Raw genomic sequence first — 24,051 nt, forward strand, 5'->3', positions numbered from 1 at the left:
ATACTGCAGTGCCTTGGTGGTAGTCATTGTGCGTCTGTAATGGCGTCTGTAACCAGACATTCATTCATTCATTCATCATCAGCCGCTTCTCCGGGGTCGTGTCGCAGTAGCAGCAAGCTAAGTAGGGCACTCCAGACGTCCCTCTCCCCAGCAACGCCCTCCAGCTCCTCCTGGGGGATTCCAAGCCATTCCCAGGCCAGATTGGACATGTAGTCCCTCCAGCGAGTTCTGGGTCTACCCCGGGGTCTCCTCTCAGTTGTCGATGCCCGGTAAATCCCCAAAGGAAGGCGCCCAGGAGGTATCCTAATCAGCTGCCCGAACCACCTCATCTGGCTCCTTTCGATGCGAAGGAGCAGCGGCTCTACTCTGAGGTCCCTCCGGATGTTCGAGCTCCTCACCCTATCTCTAAGGCTGAGCCCAGACACCCTATGGAGGAAACTCATTTTAGCCGCTTGTATCTGCGATCTCACCCTTTCGGTCACCACCCAAACCTCATGACCATAGCGCATTACTGCTGATGCGGCATCAGTCCACCTGTCAATGTCCCGCTCCATCTTACCCTCACTCGTGAACAAGACCCTGAGATACTTGAACTCCGTCACTTGAGGTAACAACTCATCCCCAACCTGGAGGGAGCAAGCCACCATTTTCTGGTAGAGAACCATGGCCTCAGACTTGGAGGTGCTGACTCTCATCCCAGCCATTCCACACTCAGCTGCAAACCGCCCCAGTGTGCGCTGGAGGTCGCATTCTGATGAAGCCCACAAAACCACATAATCTGCAAAGATCAGCGATGCAATTCTGAGGTTCCCAAAATGGACACACTGTTCACCTTGGCTGTGCCTTGAGATCCTGTCCATAAACCGAATCGGAGACAAGGGACAACCTTGGCCATGTAACCAGACATGTTGGCAGTAATCACAAATCAAGTTTAGACTATTTCTCTGCACTGAAGAACGCTAGTGTGTGTAACACTTCTGTAGAGTAAGTACACCTTATAACTAGTGTAACCCAATCAAAGAAAGGGTTAATGTTTGTTTGAGTATTAAATAGGAGAGCTGGTCTGATGACGGGTAGCTGTCAGTGAGTTGTGTTACCAGAGTTGTGTTCAAATGAAACGAATTGTACTTGAATGACCGTGTTGGCTAGTTTTAACACAACGTGCATCAAATGATTCACAGGACATTTCGTGGTGAATACTGATAATATTGAGAAGATGAAGTAGTTTTTTTTTCTATTTTAAGAGATAGATACACTTTTCAAAGTGAAATGTGACTCTAGCGTGGGGATGCTTCTGGATTATTTTCCTGGAAAAGAACCAACTGTCACAGCACAGGAAGCAAAGATGCGCGTTCTCAATTGGGGCAGGGCTTCCCCAATAAACACATCTCTCATTGGTCCTAAGGCCTGCTCTCCTATTTAATACTCAAACAAACATTATTAACTCTTTCTTTGACTGGGTTACACCCTCCCCTACTTAATCAACATGAGTCCCTTCATGTTCTTACATAGATATAAATGGCTCGGGGTAAGGGTTTGCATTAAGATTTTGGTTGTCAAAGACATCAACACGTGCTTTGGTGAACCTCTCTAATAGGGTTTGAGCAAAGGAAATAAGTGGAGTTCCCAGCTTTGGATACGTAAAGCGTGCCCAGGTGCTCTTCTTGAACGCTCAGATCTCCGAGGATTTTCATCAGTTTCATCACTAGGTTGAAGATTGGCTACTTCAGGTTCTGCTGAGGTGATGTCACTGGTAGTGACTCCTTCCATTGCATAATTGTCCTCTGGACTAGACAAGTTGGGCACTGGAACATCAGCATCTTCAAAATTGTCGGTTTTCACTTCTGTAGGTACCTTGGGAATGTTTCCACCTTCTTCAGTAGGAGATTCCTCAGGCTGGGATATGTCAGAAGGTTCACTGACTAGTTGCTCTTCTTTTCCAGCATCTTCAGAGAATACCTCAGGTAGGTCTTTTGTAGGCTGGACAACCTCAGCAGTTGGGCTTGCTAGTGAATCCTCCATCTGTGGAATGGAATTCGCTACCTCAGTCGTCTTTTCCATCAACTTGGGGATATGAAAGACTGTAGTGAATCTTCTCTCCGCAACAGGATTTGCAGCATAGAACTGAGAGTTGTCAGCTTCATCCTCTGAATCATATGATTCCTCCTCCTATAGTATAGGATTCTGCCTTGTCTTAGGCCTACGAACTGGTGTTGGCCTAACAGGCTCCTCTTTCTCTGTCTCAGACAAGAAATCACAAGGGAGTAGGAGGTCGCAATGCAGCATCCGTGTAGGACCTTCTTGACCCTCAGGACAGACTGTGTAGAAAGGTAGATCTCCTGCTCTCTTTCTCACAATATAGATTGTGGACTCCCAACGATCAGCAAGTTTATGCTTGCCACAGTGATGCAGATTTCGCACTAGAACGCTGTCACCTACTTCTAAAGTGGACTCCCTCACTTGTTTGTCAAACCTCTCTTTGTTCCTGTTTGCTATCGTTTTGGCATTATCAATAGCAAGTTGATAGCTCTCCTCTAACTGAGACTTCAAATTTTTCACATACCGTGAATGCAATTTTGACGACTGGTTCCTGACTGGTAAACCTAAGGCAATATCAATAGGCAGCCTGGGCTGTCTACCAAACATAAGCTCGTATGGTGAGAAACCAGTAACTTTGTTCTTTGTACAGTTATAAGCATGTGTGAGGGGTTTTACATGGTCTCACCATTTTGACTTCTCTGTCATTTAGAGTGCCCAACATACTTAACAGTGTATGATTAAAGCACTCTACCAGATTTCCCCTGGGATGGTATGGGCTCGTTCGTACCTCACGTATACCAGTTAATGCACAAAACTCCTTGATTGTCTGAGATTCAAAGTCACGACCCTGGTCACCATGGAGACGCTCTGGGAAACCGTAGTGGACTAGGAACTGCTCCCAAAGGCATTTGGCAACAGTGTTGGCCTTTTGGTCCTTTGTTGGTATAGCAATGGCATACTTTGTAAAGTGGTCTGTGATCACCACAACATCCTTGGTGTTGACTATTTGGCTCCTATGAGTAATGGTACATTACTGCTGTTAGAACGGACATCGGGTACAACCAAAGCTAAGGTTTGTATTTTGGGTTCTGTGTCGATGAACTCTTTAGGAAACTTAACACTGATCTCTACATAGCCCATATATGGGACAGACTGGCCATTTGGTCACTCAACTTCAAGAATATGGCTCACAGGATTAATAGGCTGTTCTGAGAGATGCTTGTCATAGAATGACTGGGATACAGTAGTAACCTGAGAACCTGTATCTAGCAAACAGTTGCAGTCTACACCAGACACATTGACGTTGGCTATGCATTTGTCACCAATTGTATTTTTGGGGAGTTTCGCTTTATGGTCAAGACCTATTGAGTTTAGTGACACTGCTCTTTGCATTTGATTTGGGACAGGTTGTTTGGCTTTGAGTTTCTGTTTGTTCCTCAACAGAACCCACTTCTAGTTTAAAGTAGGGGCATCTGCTTACACATACTTAGTTTCCCAAGCCTGTTGCTTTTCTTTGAGTTATTTTCTCTTTGCTGCAACCAGAGTTGGATTCGGGAGATTGCTACAGGCATTAGCAATGTGACCATCTTCTCCACATTGGAAACAGTACCAGGGTCTGAGCTTTTTGGCCACTGTGTCCGTGGTAGTTGGCAACTGCTCCTTTGACTTTTCTTGTTTTGGCATAGATTTCTCATTCTTTCTTCTTTTTGTTTTTCCCATGCTTCCCTTCTTTGGAAGTTGTTAGGGTGGCAATCTGGGCTTGAATAGTGGCCAACTGCTGCTTGATTTCAACCATAGCTGATGAGCTTACATCAACTGGGGTAGATTCATCATGTTCATCATCACCAGGGAAACATGCAACCTGTTCGTTAGACTGAGCTTTGGCCTTGGTAAGCCCCAGATGCTTCTTCATATGGCTGGATTTAGCCACTTGCTTGTGCTCCTCAGTGCTCAAGAGCAACAACAGCTCTGCAAAGGTGGGTGGTTTCTGTTTTTTCTGCTCTAGCTGAAGCGTTGAAATCAGGATGTCATCCAGCATCCTCTGCAGAATTGTTTGAGGAGCTGTGCATCCACATCACTTGGAGAGATTCCTTTTTTGTTTACAACTGTGTTCAAGGATGTTTGTAGCCTATGCAGGTAGTTGGAGGGTTTCTCTCCAGCATTCTGGTGGTTGTTGAGAAACTTGGCAAAAAGCTCATCTCCATCTTTGACATTCGCATAAGCTGAGTCAAGTAGTTCCAGGTAAGCACTTGGAGAAGCCTGTGGACCTAATGATTTAACCACAGTGGCGGCTGGCGGTAGCAGGCCATCAGCGATTTCCCTCACTAACTGCATGTCGGATGCAGTAGAATCGGACAAGTTTAATTCTACACTGCTGTGCCATGTCTCATAGTCAACCTCATGGTTAGGAAGAGGTGACTTCCCCGAGAAGGGTCTCAGTTTGGACTTGTGAAACTGGGAACCTATTTCTCCACTCTTCACAATGTGCTCTACTACTACACGCTGTACTTCAAAAGTGCTTAACTGATCAGGGGGTAACTGAAAAGCGTGTGTTTGTTCCCTTACCCTAGGGGAAACTGTGGTTACAGGATCCCCGTGAGATGGTGTTCCACCAGAGGTCCGGTTTACCTCTACAGAAGCTGGGGTGAAGCTTTTCTTAATATCACCAGCAGGTGTCACTGACCGTTTACCCGGTAGTGGGTTTGGAGCTGGTTCATCACTTGGCTCAACTTCATCACTGGAATTCTCTATACCAGTAGACTTAGTAATCCTAGCCAAGTCCTCTCGCAAAACCTCTTCAAACGGTTTATCACTCAGTTTGGCTACACCTTTTAGCTTTGGCAGGAACGTACCAGTCACTACAGTACCTACTTGGCTACTGTAAACGCTAGATAGGGTCTGGATACAATGCACAACCTCGGGATCTGCAGAACACTGTCTATCATATGGTAAGCTACTCTCAAGTTCCTCTATAGCAGTGCCATGTTGAAACTCAACTATTACCTGGTTGTGATATTTGGATTGGGGATCTTTGATCTTGATTATCCTAGATATTGACCCATAGAACTTCAGGTAGTCAAAAACTTCCTCATCTACAATAGTGTTAGACAACCCACTAACAATGAGAGAGTTGGGCACTTTAATATTCTCAGCTGTAACGATATCCATTTTACAAGGCAGTTCACTCTAAACATATACCAAGTAGAAATAAAACCTTCAATACAAAATTTCAAAAACCGAATACACAAATTTGTAAATCTGTCTGCTGCTCATATATATTCACAGTACAGTCTCACACCACTCCTGGCTGGCTTGCCAAATTTTACCGTGTAACCCTTCTGTAGAGTAAGTACACCTCATAACTAGATTCATAGCAGCAGTGGGGAGCTGAATTGTGAAATAATAGGAGCCGGACACTGAGTTAGAAAAAGGTATAGAATATTGAATTTTAGTTCAATATAAAATATAAAAGATGAATGAAACATTAGTTTCAGGACAACATACAAATAACAGTTGTCTTAACAACAATGCTCTAAATCCTCAATGACCCGGGTCCTAAACAATAAGGCCTTTTCAAATTCAAGAAAATAAAAATAAAAGTGTGTGTGTATTTGTGTCTGGCAGATGAAAGATCAGTGTGTGACTCTTCTTTCTTTCTGTGTGTTTCTCCTGGTCCTTGCGTGGATTGCCAGTTCCTCATCAGGAACACTTGATCAATCAATCAAGACGGTCAAAAGACCCAACCTATATTATTTAAACAGGGCTTAGTTATTTGCTACAACAAAACTAGTTATAGCCCAATCAACTCCAATATCAACATACTATACAGTAATTGTCTCTATTCAATATGACTGTAATAGAATTAATAACTGGATATAAACATCTATGTATACATCTACTGCAATGCTGCTGTATACTGCCAAATAACATGACATTAAAGCTTAACCTGCTTTAAACACGGTGCTATGACTAAATTTGCATAGAATACATATTTTCATACAACACATACGTTGGATAAAACACCCAAACATAACTACAGTCAGCTAGACTTGCAGTAGCCTAAACCTACCACACCTAGCCCATCTTCCAGACAATGGCTCCCCTAACACTGGTGAAGTGCCAGTTATGTTTTAACTATATAACTTAAAAAAGGTTGAATATGGCTTCAACTGAATACATACAATTATGTCAGGTCGACATGCAAAATGACCAAAGTAAAACACAAATTCTTTCAAGAAAAAACGTTATCATCCCCAGTTCACATCTCTGCTAAAAACCACCATCCCCCATTCACGAGAGCTAGCCAGCTAGATTAGAGCTAGCAATAACGTTCACTCACCAGGGCAAATCTGATACATAATGTGCATCAAATGATTCACAGGACATTTCATGGAAAATACTGATAATATATAGCAGATGACATAATTTTTTTTCCTATTATTTTAAAAGATAGATACACTTTTCGAAGTGAAATGTGACTCCAGCGTGGGGATGCTTCTGAATTATTTTCCTGGAAAAGAACAAACTCTGTCACAGCACAGGAATCAAAGACATGCGCTCTCATTTGGGATGGGGCTTCCCCAATAAACACATCTCTCACTGGTCCTAAGACCTGCTCGCCTATTTAATACTCAAACAAACATTATTAACCCTTTGACTGGGTTACATGTGTTTCTAGGACAGCCCAATGAACTTCACGAAGCAAAAAATTATGCGACCAACACACGTCATAAATACTGACATGACGTGGACGATCACGTGCAAATTATGAGACGGTCATGTTGACCGTCCATGGTCGTTTTAGGTAGATCTTATTATGGCTTTTTTTATGTGATTGATCTAAAACTCGTTTTAATGCAAATATATGCAATTTTAGGGGTATTCAGGGAACGGCAGGTCTGTATCTTTTTTTTCCCAAAAAGTTATTAAACTTTGAAAATCCAAAACGGTCATAATGACCGTCTTGGTCGTTCTAGTAACAAGCAATATGTAATTTCTTATCGTTTTTAAGTTATGCCTTCTCAGTTCTACTGAAAAACATCTTGTAATCTCTGAATTTTCCGACACTCAATTTTTTGTTGAACATGAAAGATGTTGCTTTTTGAACAAAGTTCACCTATATGTAGAAACTGAAAAACTACCTCTTTCATAGTATGAAAAGTAACAAGTCATACTGAAAAAAGTGAAATGGCACTGAATTTTCAGACCACTCACAAGAAAATACCCAAACACGTTTGCCATCAACATTCTCTTTCTGTCATCTTTCAAGGTGCTATCCTTAAAGAACCTGAAGAAGCAGCTTAAGAGGATGAAGAAGATGACCATAAAGGACCTGTTGAGCACACTGGTCTCTTTCTATTGGTCAGTCCTAGTGGGGCTACTCCACGTGGCATTTAGCATGGCCAGAGGATTCTGCAGGATTTTCTATAACACCTTTCTTGGAGGAAATCTCGTTGAGGGTGCCAAGACCACAAAGGTTGGTATAAATAAATTTGCAAAGAAAATAACTACAAACGGGTGACAAATCAAAGGAAAAACCAACATAAAGTGTCTTAGTCAGGTGCTGGGCCACCACGAGCCTCCAGAATAGCTTCAGTGCATCTTGTCAGATTCTATAAGTCTCTGAACTCTGCTGGTGGCATGGAACTCCATTCTTCCAAAAGATATCCCCTCATTTGGTGTTTTGATGATGGTGGTGGAGCACGCTGTTTAACACGTCAGTCCAAAATCTCCCATAGGTGTTCATTTGGGTTTGTGATCTGGTACTGTGAAGGCCACAGCATATGATTTAAATGATTTTCATCCTCATCAAGCCATTCAGTGACCCCACATGTCCTCTGGATGGGGGCATTGTCATCCTGGAAGAGGCCACTCCCATCAGGATAGAAATGTCTCATCACAGGAAAAAGGTGATCACTCAGAATAACATTGTATTGATTTGCGGTGACCATTCCCTCTAAGGGGACAAGTGGACCCAAACCATGCCAGGAAAATGCCTCACAGCATAACAGAGCCCCAGAGCCCCTCACTGTAGACCACCTCACTGTAGGGCTCAAGCATTCAGGTTTTTCCTTTAATTTGTCCTCAGTCTGTATAATAGTAGTGATTTTGAGTTTATGGTACTGTGTTTTTTGCATCTCAATTTTATTGCATCGATGGTTATTTCCACATATAAGAGTGCATATAAAACAATGAAAATGCATCGATGTCCCTTTTTCATTTCTTATTCCAAACACTAAACTTGCAGCATTGGTTGATACTGAGTAACAATCTGATCAATAGCTTTTAACGTTGCATTGAGTGATTTCTGACCACCTGAGTGCAGACTGTAGTGCTACAGACATTTCAGAACAACACTTGCAGCTAAGCCGCTCCCCACCCTCCCCTCCTGTCTCAGCAGTGACCAAAGAGAAACAAACAGCATGCTTGTTGTCTGTTGTTTCAGTTGGACAGTGTTCACAGAGAAGTCACACGTGATGCTGGTGTTGCTGTATTTCTTAGCTAACTCATTCCACTAACAACTTGCTAACGTCATACATATTTCTTTTTTTATTTTTATTTTTTTTTACCTGTGCTGTTGGCAGGCTTGGCTTACAACACAGGGACTTTGTCTACCAACGTGTCCTAGACACAGTTAATCTTACAAGTGGACTTCAGATTTCCTACCTGCAAATGCAATCTTTATTCATTATCAGGAACTTTTTATAATAACTCAGTCATTTGGATGATCTGTGGGATCACAAGGTTTTTTATATATATATATATATATATATATATATATATATATATATATATATATATATATATATATATACATTTATAGCTGCCACCAATCCCCCTCTTCCACATGTTGGATCAGCTAAACAAGCCTTGAGCATTGCTTATGCAAAAGGGGGACAATGGCCTGACTTGATGAAGCAGCAATAATTGGCAATGCTGTCTTCGGGAGGGGAGCGGATTCGGCTAGTGTTCGTCACATGAATGCGTCTCTGTGTGTGTGGGGAAAAAGCAGTGGTTCGGCCTGGAATGCCTTGTCATGAAAGTGGCGAGGCGTCTCCTTCCAGAATGCTGGCCGGAGAGATGCAGTTGGCGCACGCATGTAGTATGAGGGTGGGTGTTTGAACTAAAATAGGGATCGATTGGCCACTAAATTGGGAGAATAAAAGGAAAAATCAGAAATAAATTTAAAACAAAAGGGGGACGATCAGCACAACTGAAACAAGGAAACTTAGAAAAGAAAAATTACAACATGTCTCTGCTAAGAAAAAGACAGAAATAAACGCTGATGTGTTCAACAAAACATAGTTAAATTGATTATCTGTGATTCCGTTATCTAAACCGCTTATTCTGCTCTATAGAGATAAAGGAGAAGACGAGAAAAAAAAGGGGGGGGCTATGAAGAAGGATGTAATTCAGAGAGAGTGTGTAAGGCAGATGCTAGCTGTGTGTATGTATGTGCATGAGACATGTCCACCCTTTGTTTGTGAAGCATCCACACCTGTGAGTGCACAGGATGAATCCCAATAAAGTCTGGTGTCTGAGAGCAGTGACTTATCCTTATGCCTCCGAGCAGCAGCAGCTCTGCAGCCACCCAAAGCAGCAGCTCTGCTGCCACCCAAAACAGACAGACTCTTCAGCCACCCACAGCAGACAGACTCTACAGCCACCCATGGGCCCCACAGTCATGCAGGCACCCCACAAGCCACACCTTCATATGTATTTCTATGTTATTGTGGTTGTTTCTTCTCTGCTTTATATTCATCCTAGGTCACATTCTCAATTGAGTTGTGTCTGTGTGTATATCTGTGTTGTGAGTGGCGTCCCTCTTTTTTGCTGCTTGTTCCCAGGTGTTAAGGTCGATGCCAAACATTTTTATGTGGGCCTTGATGTTATCTTTATAATGCTTCTTTTGTCCTCCTGGGACATGGCATCCTGTCACGAGCTGAGAGTAAAGGACTTGTTTGGAGAGAGGCGAGAGTCAGACATGCAGAGAACATGGCCAGTCCATCTCAGCTGATGTTACATGATGGTGGCAGTTAAAAAAAATGATGGTGGTGCAATGTAGGCATGTTGGCCTTCTCAAGGACGCAAAAGTGGGTGCACTTATCCTCCCAGCTAATCTTAAGGATCTTCCTGACGCATCAATGTTAGTATGCCTTGAGTGCCTTCAGGTGCCTGCTAGATGTGGTCCAGGTTTGTGACCCATACAATAGGGTGGGCAACACTACCGCTTTGTACACCAGAATTTTTGTTCTGGCTTGAAGGTCAAGGTTTTCAAAAACCCTTTTACTCACTCTTGAGAAGGCCTAGCTGGCACACCTGAGATGACGGTGTATTTGGATGTCAGTGTTGGCTTTGGAGGAGAGAAAGCTGCCAAGATATGGGAACTGTTCCATGTTTTCGAGTCTGGTGTTTTCTACAGAGATGAATGGGGCAGAGTGGGCATATTTCTGTTGGGTAGGCGTTGATAGAGGATATGGGTCTTTTTATGTTAATAGCCAGGCCAAGCTGCTTGTGTGCCTTTGCAAAGACGTCCAGTATGCTCTGTTGTTCCTCTTCTATGAGGGACACAAATCAGAATCAGACCCAGAATACTTTATTCATCCCCGAGGGGATGTCATTGGCATACTACAGCTCTATGATGGATGTGGTGGTGGCTTTACCTTTAGCCCTGAATCTGAAGATTCCCACCAGTCCTGTACGTGATTTTGACTCCCTGAGGCAGATTGGGACCTGAGGTTGAGGATGGTGGCAATGAAGACAGAACAGCAATAAGGCATTGACACAGCCTTGTTTAACTTCTGTGTGGACCTTGAAGGACTCTGTCTCATCTCCATAACTGCTGAGTACTCTAGCTGACATATCATGTAGTAGTTGTAGTACTAGTAGTATAACAACAGTAAACATGTTACATACAAGGAGTGTCCACAAAAACATACCGTTAAAATGATAATTCAGTTAATTAAACGATATAGCCCATGCCCTTAAAGTGACACAGGCCCATAGCCAGCCTGGTGGAAGGGGTGGTTCTTTTTTCTGAAAAAGTGGACCATTTGATTTTTTTTTTAAATTCGGAGGACACATTAAGTGGGGGGTTCTGGTGAATTTTTCTGCATCAATCTGTGCCTTTTCTGTGCCAGTTTATGGTGGAAATGCCTTTATATGTAAAGGAAAACACAAAATGTGGGCACCAGGGTGTCAATTCAAAATATAATGGAATATAATGCAGGCTATTGCCAAATGACCTACACCACTGAACAGCTCCAAATATTGACATATTTAATAACTCAAAGTCATGCTTACAAAAATCAGATACACACACACACACACACATCAGTCCACCTACTCAGCCTACTATTGTCTCTGTAATGGTCTGGTCTCTCTTTCTTCTCTTCTCACATTCTCTTTCTGTAACATCAACCTGCCAATGGACAACAGATGAAAATTAGTCTGGTGGCCAAATCTGGCATGTTACATTTGAATATAAATGTTCATTATTATGCACTGTCCCTTAAATAAATACATCTTACAAATATCTTTGCTGTCTCTCCACTCCTCTCTTCTCTTGGCTCTCTTGTCTCCTTTATCATTGTTGTTTCTCCCTCTCTTCTGCTGCATGTCATGTCTGTCTCTTTCCTGTCCATTCACTTTCTCTGTTGCTGTCTCTCTCCTCTCCTCTCTCCTAGGGTCTCTCCTCTCATGTTCCATGTCTGTTACTGTCTTTCCTCCTCTCCTCTCATGTTGCTGTCTATCTCTTCTGGACAGTCTCTCTCTCTCTCGCTCTCTCTCTCTCCTCTCCTCTCCTCTAGCGTTTTTGTGATCTATGTCAATGCCTCACCTGTCTTTTTTGCTGTCCATGTATTTGTCTGTCTCTGTCCTCCCTCTATTTTTCTCCTCCTCTCCGTGTATTCTCTGTTGATGTCTCTCATCTCCTCTCGTCATCCCCACTTGTCTCTTCTACTCTCTGTCAATGCCTCTCTTGTTGCTGTCCATGTCTTTGTCTTGACACTTATGGAATGAAAACACTGGTCAGTTCTAATTTCCTTGAGTGCAGTTTGGAGAATGTGCTGACAGCTAGCCATGTTGCGATGATAGTAGTCCTGCACAGTTTCAGCAGGTGCATTTTCCCTGTGTGTCTGCCTTCCAGCAGACATTGATTGACTGGTAGGCTGCACATTGACCTGAGCAGCCATCCCAATTGCTTGCTCGTAGATCTGGTTGAAGTCATCCTCGGTTGTCTCACGTAGCTCCTTGTAGATATTTTTCACCTCATCTACCATGCTAAATACCTCGACAATGTCAATTGAGGTTCTTTGCAGCTTCCTTGTTATGCCAGCAAGGTGGGATAAAACTTGGTAGACCGTGAGGAAGGTCAGGATGAAACCGAAGTTTTGGAGCCCAGACAAGAGACCATAGGCCTCTGCTTTGTACTTGCCCTCCCATCCAGTGGTGACATCTTGGCTGTACTCTTCTGTATGGAGACCATGTGCCATTACTTCTAAAGCCTTAACAATGAAGATGAAGGCACTATAAAAGTGGCTGTAGGCATCGTGTCTTTCTGCCCATCTTGTGCGACATATGTCAATGAGGGGTTTCCTCTTTCCAGCAGAGCGTGCATCCTTATTGACAACCTCCCTGAGTAGGTGTTCCCTCTTCGGGCTGTAGGTAAAGAATATGTTGACAGACTTCATCTTGTCAATCATGTTGTGCACAATTGGAAGAGCACAGGAGCATGCAATGACAAGGTTAAGGCAATGCCCATTGCAGTGCATGTACACTGCCTTAGGTGCATCCTTCTTGATCAGAGCCTGGACACCAACATTTTCGCTGCTCATGTTGCTGGCACCTTCATAACCCTGTCCTTGACAATCACCAATCTCTATGCTTAGGTGACTCAGCACATCCTTAATTACAGTTGCAATGTGGCGGCCTGTGATTCATGGCAGAGAACAAATCTCTAGCAATTCTTCCCTGATATTTAAGTCTTTGTCCACAAATCTTAGACACATTGGCATCAGCTCTGCATTATGGGATGTCACCTCATCCGCCATGAATGTATACATCTGTGCATTTTTGACCTCTTCCACAATCTGGGCCTGAATCATTTCCTATCACATCAATCATCTCATTTTGGGTTTGGGGTGAGAGGTAGGTGGCATTTCTGAGCTTTGGCTTTGCCATGTGCTGCTTCAGCTTCTCATCATGGTTTGCAAGTAGATTCATCAGGGCTAAGAAGTTTCCAGGGTTGCCAGTAGAATGCTGCTGCTCAGATGTACCTCTAAGTGCAATACACTGGCGACCACAGTAAAGTACAGCCTCTGCTACAGGCTTGAGCAGGGTCCGAAATTAACACTCGCCACCGGCCAAATGCGAGTAGATTTTCTGATTGGCGAGTAAATCTCAGAAGCCTACCCGCCACATGGCGAGTAACAAAAAAAGTGAAATCCAACCACTTAATCCCTCCCCCATCTTTCGCTCTCTCCCTCTCTCTCTCCTTAGCAACAGCAATAACATAGCAATGACAGTAACAGAAACTAACCAATCAAAGTGCATTAGAATGTTGCTAGATGCAACTGGCGGGTAACATTACACACACACTCAAGAGGAACAACGACAGCAGCACCGTCAAACTCGGTACTAGCCTACTCTATTCTTTTAACTAACGTTAGCCAGCAACACCAGTTACGTGGCGATATTTAGAAGGCACAAAACCACCATCAAAAAGAAAACCATGCCCCGAAGACGAGGAAGAAGGCACCATCACCACCAAACCGAAAAAAAGAATGTTTAGTGAGAAGTGGAGGTATGACGATAAAGGAGCTGCGAGAGGCTGGCTGGAGTATAACGCACAGACCGTGATAATGAGTTGCTCCGTCTGTCGCCAGGATGCCAAAACCCGTAGCAATTCATTTGTCATCGGTAACAAGATAATGAAGGTAGAAACCATCAGGGAACATGAGACCTCCAGATGTCACATTATCTGTATGAAGGCCTCTCAGGCTCAATTGGAGCCTGTCCTCACAACATCCTCCGTAAAGGCGCTAATAGCCATGTCCGAGCAGACCAGCATGAAAATGCAGAACATGTTTAGGACTGTGCATGCCATTGGCAAAGAAGGCGAAACCACTCTCCGACTTCGAATGGATGTGCGAGTAAGTGAAATTAGCTGTCATCTCAAAATATCCTTACACAGCTTAAACAAAGTGCTGGCTGTAGCTAACGTTAGCCAGCTAGCACTAGTATGTGACACCTAGCTTGCACTAATGTTAGCTGTGTGCTAGTTTAATCACCAGGAAACAGGTTAAAACTAATTGGCGGTCAGGGTCCGCGGTGGTGTAGCGGTCTAAGCATCGGCTTTGTGTCTATGCAGTTGCCCACTGGGGACCAGGGTTTGCGCCCCGTCTGTCGGTTCCAATGGTCGGACTCGGTGAAGCAGTGATAATTGGTAGCGTTGTCTTCGGTAGGGGGGCGGAATTCGGCTTGTGTTCGTCACATGAATGCGTCTGTCTGTGTCGGAAAGAACAGTCGTTTGGCCTGGATTCACCTTGTCACGAAAGAGGCGAGGCATCTCCTTCGAGACTGCTGGCCAGAGAGATGCAGTTGGCGAACGCATGCGGTACGGGGGTGGGTGTTTGAACTAAAACAGGGATCGATTGACCACTAAATTGTGAGAAAAAGGGAAAAATCAGAAATACATTTAAGAAAAAACTGATTGGCGGTCCAACCTCAACTCAGACACACTCTCGGCTCTACTGATGGTGCAGCTATCATCTCCCGAGATCAGGGAGTATGACCCAACCAGTGCTGTTGATCTGTGGCACCAAGACTCTGTCAGGAGCAGGAGGCCAGACTTCATGGACGGTGCAAGGAGAGTGGCTGCTGTAGAGTGAGAAGTAGTCTGGGACTAGGGATGGGCATGTGGAGCACTCGAGTAGTTACAATAATACTGCAACTAAAACATGAAATCATACTTGTAACATTTTATCTTTTAACCATTGACTAATTTTACATAAAAATATTTTTGCTTCAGATCTGGTCTTGTTACATTTTTAAAAGCTTTTATTCAACACAATACCTTATTCTCTCATTGATATGTATGGAAGATGTATGTATGGCACAAAAAAGGCTACTAATTATTTTGGCCGGTAAAAAATATGCTTGGCCGGTAGATTTTTTCATCTACCAGTCCCCTTGGCCGGTAAGCCAAAAAGTTAATTTCGGACCCTGGCCTTGAGTATGTGCCTGTTTTCTTTGATGTTGGCTTCCTTCCTACTATCCATTAGGACCGATATTTGGGTCTCAGGTTTGTTGACCGACTCGAGAAACAATCTAGCATTTTCAACTCCAGCTAAGTGAGATGGTCTTTTTAAATGGTTGCCAACTACCAAAGTTTTCTTATGCCATTGTGTGAATGGAGCGTTGACCATCAATCCCATCTGCTTCCTCTCCTTGGCGTTCACAAACAGGGCACAGCACACACAGAAGGCACCATCAAAATTAGAACTGTACACCAACCACCAGCCATGTCCCTCCAACCACCTGAGCTCAAATGCCTTGTTGCAGCTACCAAGGAATTGTGTTGGGAAAATGAAGTGATTTGATGGCCTGTCATGGTTCCTGAGCAAATGGTATTTCTGGCCCTCAGACATCCTATGCACACTCTCTAAGATTTCCTCAACTGGTTTTGTGGCCTCCTGAATAAAAAATCCTAGTTCATTGAACATCTCATCATCCTGACATGTCCCAAGGTGTTGTGGACCCTCCTTGGATTGGGGATCACCCTGATCTTCCTTGAGGGGTTCTGCATCCCCCTGACCTTCCCTGAGGGGTTCTGCATCATCCTGACCTTCCCTGGGTTCTTGTGGATCACCCTGACCAGCTTCCCTATCTGTAAACATATAGATAAATCTTAGTCAGTGGTGTAGTGGAGGTATACGCAGCTATCCACCACCATTAGTGCATGCTAATTTTACAGTCAACAACAAAATCATGCACAAAAAAAATCTAATTTATCCCTGTCATTGACAGCTGAAAACTTTATTTAGTATGGAAAACAAGCACTGTATTGGCGAGACATAGCCTACCAGCAGTACATTCAGCTGTTGCATTCATTGAAATACACTTTGTATATTATGCCATTTCTCCACTATACATTACGATATGGTATGGCTTAGGATGGCATGCATTGTGTCACCTAACCCCTAACCCATCACTGTTATATCAGGTTCACGGAGCATAAAGGAGACGCGTCAGGCATGATGTCCGGAACTAGAAAAATGCTTTATTTCCCCGCCCAGTCTCGGTTATATATCCCACGGCTCCCCCTACGGGTGCCCATATGTACCTAACACAACATCTCTCTTTTTGAGATGAAAACATTCAGTTTTTACTATTATTACAACTGACAAGAAATCAACATATCAATATCTGTAAGACTGAAACTCGGACAATAACAACGAATAAAATCACTTTTCTTTTCATCCAAGAGAATGTTTGCTTTTCTTTTCCTTACAAGAATATAATGTAATTTATCTTTTTACAGAAGATACAGAACACTTCTTTATTCCCTTTTTTTTTTTAACAAAATAATTCAACAGAAATTTCTTTCTTTCTTTTTTTTTAAGGGGGGGGGGGTTAGACGGCCCCAGCCCTCAACTGATTGAGGGGATTATTCTGCCCCTTTAACCACTCAGTGTGTCCCACAGCACCTGTTTAACTAAGTTACAAAGTCCGTCAGGTGGAGTGGAGGACAACGTTGCCTCTCAGGGTACCTTCGGGCAGACCCAGTCTGTGGTTGGGGTGAGGTCTCACTGGAGACAGGTGTGGGGTCTGGGGGGGCACCATATGCAGCTGTAATCTGCAGATCATCAGGTAGGTCGGCGGGCAGCTCAGGTGCTGCAGCGGCAATACTAGTGTTCTGCTGGCGTTGTGTTGTGCCAGGTGGTTTAATACATGGACCTGGTCTACAGTAAACTGGTCAAATGGTTGGACTATATGGAACAGATGAAACGAACTGCCTGGTAGGACAGAGACATCATGGCATGTGTCCCTGGGTTGTCCTTCATCATGACATGTGTCCCTGGGTTGTCCATCATGACACGTGTCCCTGGGTTGTCCATCATGACACATGTCCCTGGGTTGTCCTTCATCATGACACGTGTCCCTGGGTTGTCCATCATGACACGTGTCCCTGGGTTGTCCTTCATCATGACACGTGTCCCTGGGTTTTCCATCATGACACGTGTCCCTGGGTTGTCCTTCATCATGACACGTGTCCCTGGGTTGTCCATCATGACACATGTCCCTGGGTTTTCCATCATGACACGTGTCCTTGGGTTGTCCTCCATCATGACACATGTCCCTGGGTTGTCCTTCATCATGACACGTGTCCCTGGGTTGTCCATCATGCAGTCGGAATGTCAGACATACCGTTAGGATCAGAGCTGAGGTCGAACTCAACATGTGCATGTCAGGGTATTCAGAGAAATTTGCTTCCGCTCTGCCCGAACCTGAAAAAGGCCTGACCCAAGCACAACTCACCAGCTGTTCTTCTCCAGCTCACTAAACTGCCCTGTACTGTACAGACTTGCTGGGATCACAGTCACATCAGCTCCTGTGTCGACCTTGAATTCTGTCTCTATGTCAGCTAATTTCAGCTTTATCAGCCACGGAACTTCAGAATCTACTGCATTAACAGAGCCTAAGAATGCAACGTCCTCTTCGCTGTCACTGTCGGCCATGTTCACTTCTCCTACAGTGTTTGATTGGCAGACTTTTGCATAATGCCCCCTTTTCTTGCAGAAGTTACAGACTGCATCGCGAGCTGGACATAGTTGCATGCTATGCACATCCTTCCCACATCTTTTGCATTGTGCACGGTATGACGTACTCTGGACTGGCGCCCTTGCCCCTCTCTGCTTCTCTCTCCCGCCGTTTCTCCAACTTGCACTAACAGCATCCAGTTCTGTGCTTGCCTCTGCTGCTCTGAAGTTGCTTCTAAGCATGTCTTGCTGCTTTTTGACTTGCTTGCTGTGGCGAACCCTAATGACCGCTCTATCTAGCGTCAACTCCGGGTCCATTTGCATCTGCTCAGATAGCTTTTGATCTCTTAGCCCCACTACTAGCCTATCACGAATCATCTCACTGTGTAGCTCACCATAACCACAATGCTCTGCTAGGCAATGAAGTGCTGTAATAAAACTATCAGCTGTCTCACATACTTCTTGGTGTCTCTGATTAGTATCACATTCATCCGTACTACAAAGTGTGCATCAAACCTGGCCTTCACCCGTGCCGTACGCGTTTGCTTCATCTGGCGTGAGACGGAGTGAAGTTAGCACATCCTCTGCCTCTACTCCCATAGTGTATATAAGGGTGTTGATCTGGTTCTCATCAGACTGTAGCTCCAAGCCTGAAGCTATACGGAACCTCTCGAATCTCTGAATCCATTTCGGTCACTCCTCTGGCTTGCTGAAATTGAATTGCGCCGGTAGAGGAACTTGAAAACGGTCCATCTTCTCCCCTCGTGTGGATGCTAGCCCGTGCTGTGACCAGTGTCCCAACGCTAGTTAGCTTTGAAGCTCACTAGCTATCGTGCACACACCACCGAGACTCCGGTTATTAACCCAATTGCTAGGTCCTTTTTTTCTTTTAGCACAAATGCCGAGATATCTTCATCCCAGTTCATGTAAGTGGTTTACAGTGACCACTTCTGACACCATGTTATATCAGGTTCACGGAGCATAAAGGAGACGCGTCAGGCATGATGTCCGGAACTAGAAAGAAGCTTTATTTACCCGCCCAGTCTCGGTTATATATCCCACAGCTCCCCCTACGGGTGCCCATAAGTACCTAACACAACAATCACGAGACAACAACACAGCAACACAGCACAATGGAAGAACTTGAAGCTATCCTGTACTTTTTCGTTAAACAAAACCAGTTGTAAACTGATCTGGGGCCAATATCTCTTAGCTAGCTACATAAGTTAGCTAGCTATGTCCCGCCACAGTGTCATAAATGCATTGATTGATTTCATCAACTCAGTCAGAAATCTCCGCTTAGCAGCCATGCTAATTTTTGCAATGTATAACCCCATTTACTTATGCTAAAACATTAGCGATCTAAACTGATTTGCAACAAAATCAGTCTAAACTGATTTACACATAGGTAACCAAAAATCATCCCTCCAAAATATTGTAACGTGCATGGATAAGTAGACACGATGACCCTTGGCTAACGGGTCTGACCCTTTAGACGACTGGTTAACGTTGTCGCTTGCGGATTGGGAGATACGGGTTCGCGTCCCGGCTATGCCTCTGGGCGCACGCGCTTCTGATGACCTCACGGTCTCACCATCCCACTTCTGACACCAATGTTGCGAATTCGGGGGGCACTCCGAGAACGTCGCCACAGCCGGGACGTGAACTAGTGTCTCCCACTCCGCAAGCAACAACGTTAACCAGTCGACTAAAGGGTTCGACCCATTAGCCAAGGACCAACGTGTCTACTTATCCAGGCACGTTACACTACCCCCCCTCCTTCGGGAAGCTCGTCCCCGTACTTCAGCATATCAGCTCCCTCACGCCTCTGGGCGCACGTGCTTCCGATAACCACACGGTCTCACCATCCCACTTCTGACACCAATGCAGCGAATTCAGTGGGCAGTCTGGGACGCCGCATCCGGGACGCGAACCGGTGGCTCCCACACCGCAAGAGACTACGTTAACCAGTCGACTAAAGGGTGCGACCCGTTAGTTCAGGACCAGCGTGTTTACTTATCCATGCACGTTACAATATGTTCACAGCTAACGTTCATAGCTAGCTAGCTAGCTAACGCCAGCATAGCTTAGCTATTCCAACTAGCTAACTAGTTAACAAACTTACACTGTTTGGATTTTTTTCTGAACATCTGTCCAATGTTTTGAGAAAGTGAGGCTACAGCTTGCTTTCTTTTTCGGGGATCTTGCTCCTTTCGACCCATTTTGAGATTGATTTCAGGATGGTTTACTTTAGCCATCACCAGCTGGCTAGTTGGCTCCGTTACAGTAAGCTATGCATGACTTGACGCGCCGTTTGATTGAGGAAGGAAGTAGGGCTAGTCCACTCGGAAGAAACGGTGCTCTAAAGTGGTGCTTTTAACAACGTTAGGGCTTCAGTTTTGTTTAGATTATTTTTTTTAGATTAGTTTAGAATTGCACATCGTTATTTAAAAAAGGGACACACTTTAAAAAACGGACTTAAAAAAACACCTGAAATTGTGGACCTTTTGCTTTGTGGGGAGATTCGTTCGAACCGTCGGACCCCCCCCCCCCCCCCGGCTATTTAAGTGCATGTGCTTAATGAGACTATACTTGTGCAACCAGTGAAGCATTTAAGATGCAGATTGCAGGGTAAGTGCTATTGTGGAAGCAAGTTGTTCTCATCTTGATACTGTGGAAATCTTATACTCGAAGGGAGTTGATTGAATAGAGGGTTGGCCGGGTGTGAGGAGTGCTTTAAAATGTTTAAACCTTTTCCACTGAATGTGAATATGGTATAATTCAGAAATGGTAGGGGGTATGCAGCCTGTTATTTTTGAAGTTGTTCACACAACTCTGTACAATGGTGTTTTCTCATGGGCTGTAGAATTGCCATGTCATACAGTTATTGAGAAAGTGAGCACATGTTCTATTACTCTGTAGAACTGAAACATTGCAACCATTGAAACTCCACATTTCCTAAGCTACCTGAATAGTCTTTTATGAGCTAACGTCTAGATTGTGGTGAAGTGTTCTTCCCATTTCAGGGAGGAGGAGATTGTAGTCCCAAGGAATTTGAAATGATCCACTCCCTCTACCACCTGATTGTTAATGCCCAGTGGTAGTAGCTCTCCCGGATTTTGACAGGAGTCAACCACAAGTTATTTAGTTTTGTTAATGTTAAGTTCCAGATTGTTATTGTTACACCAGTCAACAAGGGAGGAGAACTCCTTTCTATAGATTGTCTCATCATTACAGGAAATCAGTCCCCACAGTAATGTATCATCAGCAAACATTCATTTTTACAGTGCCAGTTTGAATAACAATCATTGGTGTATAATGGGTAGAACAGAGGTACGAGGACACACCCCTGAGGGGCACCTCTGCTAATGGTCAGTGAGTTTGAAAATATTTTGTTGAATTTAACAACCTGTGTTCTGCCCAGTAAGAAGTCCAAGACCCAGAGACATAGCAACTTAAGAAAACCTAGCTGCAAAAGTTTGTTAGATAGCCTTGTGGGTATTTTATTGTATTGGAAGCTGAGTAAGAGTGAATTAACAGTACTCGAGCATAGGTGGCAGGCGCCTCTAGATGCTGCAAGATAGAGTGGAGACAGAGAGCTACAGCATTGTCCACTGACCTATTGGCCCTTTAGGCAAATTGATTGGGATAAAACGCAGTGCTGGACAGATGTTTACATACAATATGCTCAAACAGTTTCATTACAACAAATGTTAAGGCAACAGACCTGTAGTCATTTGAACAGCTAACAATGGGCTTCTTAGGCACAGGAAATATTTAAAGCATGCTAGTACTTTAAACTGGTTGATAGACCAATTAAAAATACAAGTCAGAACAGAAGCAAATTCAGCAGCACACCATTGTAAAGTGGCTGAGGACATAATATGAGGGTCTGCAACTTTTCTGCTGTTTTGATTGTACAGCAGACACCTGACCTCATGGTTTCCACTCACAAAAGGTGGACTCACGGGGGCTTCCACTATAGACAGACTCTGTTGGCGTTTTGAGGTTTTATCAAAATGACAGTAGAATTCATGAAGTTCATCATTATAGGCTGAGTGTTTGGCCTTGTAGTTGATAATTTGCCACAGCCCCTGCCACATCTCTGCTGTCCTTGTGCTGGAGCTTGTTCATTAGCTTGCATTTGTAATTGGCCTTATAGTCCATGGGCCAGACGATATTTCGGTACACTCAAGGTGGCAAAACTTACTTATAATTTTTGAAAGGATCCATGTCTGTAGATGATATTTTGGTATGATAACCATTCCTGAGTGGCAGCTGTATCACAGTTATCAGCTCATGAAGTTAACCACCCGCTAAACTAAATTGCATTTTAGACGCTGGTGCATATCCTGGTTTAGCCTCATGGTCAGGACATTTTTCAATGTTCTATAATATTGTCTTTGGTATCATTTTAAAGGGGACCTTCTTAGCTTTCATTCAAGCCCTGTTGTGGATATTTCTCACAAATATAGAGGTCACTTGAGCTCTTCAACCCGTCAATAACACACATCTTTCTGCAATTTTCGCCTAAACTATATACTTTCTTTTAGACCTGTGGCATCTAGGAATATCAGGGACACAAAACACAAAAACTGGAATACTCACAGGACTGTAAAGATTCAGGAAATGTATAATATACCCATACTATTTCATTGTGTGAGGTGATTGTGAGCCTTAAATGAGAACTAGACCAAAGCCAGTTAGGTCACAAACTGGTCTCTATACATTTGTTTAAATACACAATCAAAATACATGATAAAAAGGAATACCATAGTGAGGTAATGAACTATTTTAATATTTTAAACAACATTGACATTTACATATACTTAGTCAATGATACATGTAATCCCATATCATTAGTGGGTATATGTAATGGTAATGGGTAGGGTAATGGGTATATGTGAATATGGTTACATTATTGTTATCAAGCTCTGGGTAACCAAGTCCAGAATCAATATCCTGTGCATCAATAGACTACTACCACAGTAATACCATCAGAATCATCACACTGTCATTCATCAAACTGCTCGTTTCTCTCATCATCTGACTCCCCAAGTTCAAAGTCCAGTTCTGGACCATCCTGCTGTTTTTGGTTACTGCAGGTCTGTAACCTGCACATGTCTGTGCATGGAAGTCCATTTGACAGGCACATGCAGCTTGGCATTTTGCATGAATGCACACACTTGCATGTTAGCATTTCCAAGACCACATCTGGTGCAGGTGGGGAGCGCATCCAGTAAATGGCCAGCTTGCCTTCATCGTCTGTCCATCCATACTCAGTAGGGCTTGGCACCACAGGGTTAGCCTGCAGACAGCACTTCCATATTGCTGCCTGATAGTTGGCTCGTTGAACATGCATAAAGAGACAGTCTCTACATGGTGGCAGCTGGCTGGACTCAACCTCTCCCCTTTTGGTGCAGAAGAGCTGGTAACGCAGTTTGTTCACCTCAGCAGTGCTGCTATTAGCAACATACATCCGACAGGTGAACTGCTCAATTTTCTGGAACAGCTCATCACTCACATTCCATGTCTGTCCCAGTTGACTAAAAGTCTCTTGGCAGGAAGTGTGCTTTCTCACTATCTTCAGGGCATTCAGCTTCCCTCGACCAGCGAATGCACTGACAGTGTCGCAGCCTGTGAAGGCATGTAAGCCAATTAGGCTGTCACAGATGCTGTCTCCAAGTGAACTTGCCAGTTTGGTGATGTCGACAAACCGTGTGCGGTTCTGAGTCCCACACTTCTGGTAGATGGGACAGTTGATGTCCTTCTGGAAGCCAAGACAAAGCACCATGACATCAGTGTCCTCAGCTGTGATGATAACTGACTTTGAGCCCGCATTTGCTGCATGCAATGCATGCAGGAGCAGACGGGTGTCAGCTTCTTCATGTGTGGAGTGCAGTTCTGCTGCTTCCTCACACCCATCTTCTGTCAACTTGTAGCAGGTTTCCTCACAGGTCATGTACAACACCTTGCCATGCAGCATAGCTCTGTATCGTGGGAGTTTCCACTCTTCCACCAGAAACTTGATGAGACTGGTCTTGTTGGAGGAACTACACAGAAATTTTCTCCACTGCTGGACGTGGTGTCCCCCTGCAAGATTCTTGTACTGGAGAGTGATGTCTCCACCCCGGTTCAGTCGTTCAGCATCTTTGATCGAAGTCTGGTGATAGACATCAAAAACAACATCAATCCTCCCACTCTGTGCTCCCTCATGGAGGACCTGGGTCAAGGCTGACTCTGCCCCCTG

At 44.1% G+C, this 24,051-nt stretch overlaps 1 protein-coding gene across 1 annotated transcript in view; it reads left to right on the forward strand.

Moving 5' to 3' along the window:
- The window catches only part of ryr2a (ryanodine receptor 2a (cardiac)), a 1,161,183-nt gene that overhangs the window by 898,479 nt on the left and 238,653 nt on the right, over positions 1 to 24,051 (forward strand). The window contains 1 exon segment of the mRNA XM_056296806.1: positions 7,310 to 7,516. Coding sequence (XP_056152781.1) covers positions 7,310 to 7,516 — 207 coding nt within the window.

The sequence above is a fragment of the Lampris incognitus genome, chromosome 17 (assembly GCF_029633865.1).
Source record: "Lampris incognitus isolate fLamInc1 chromosome 17, fLamInc1.hap2, whole genome shotgun sequence".
Classification (NCBI taxonomy): Eukaryota; Metazoa; Chordata; class Actinopteri; order Lampriformes; family Lampridae; genus Lampris; species Lampris incognitus.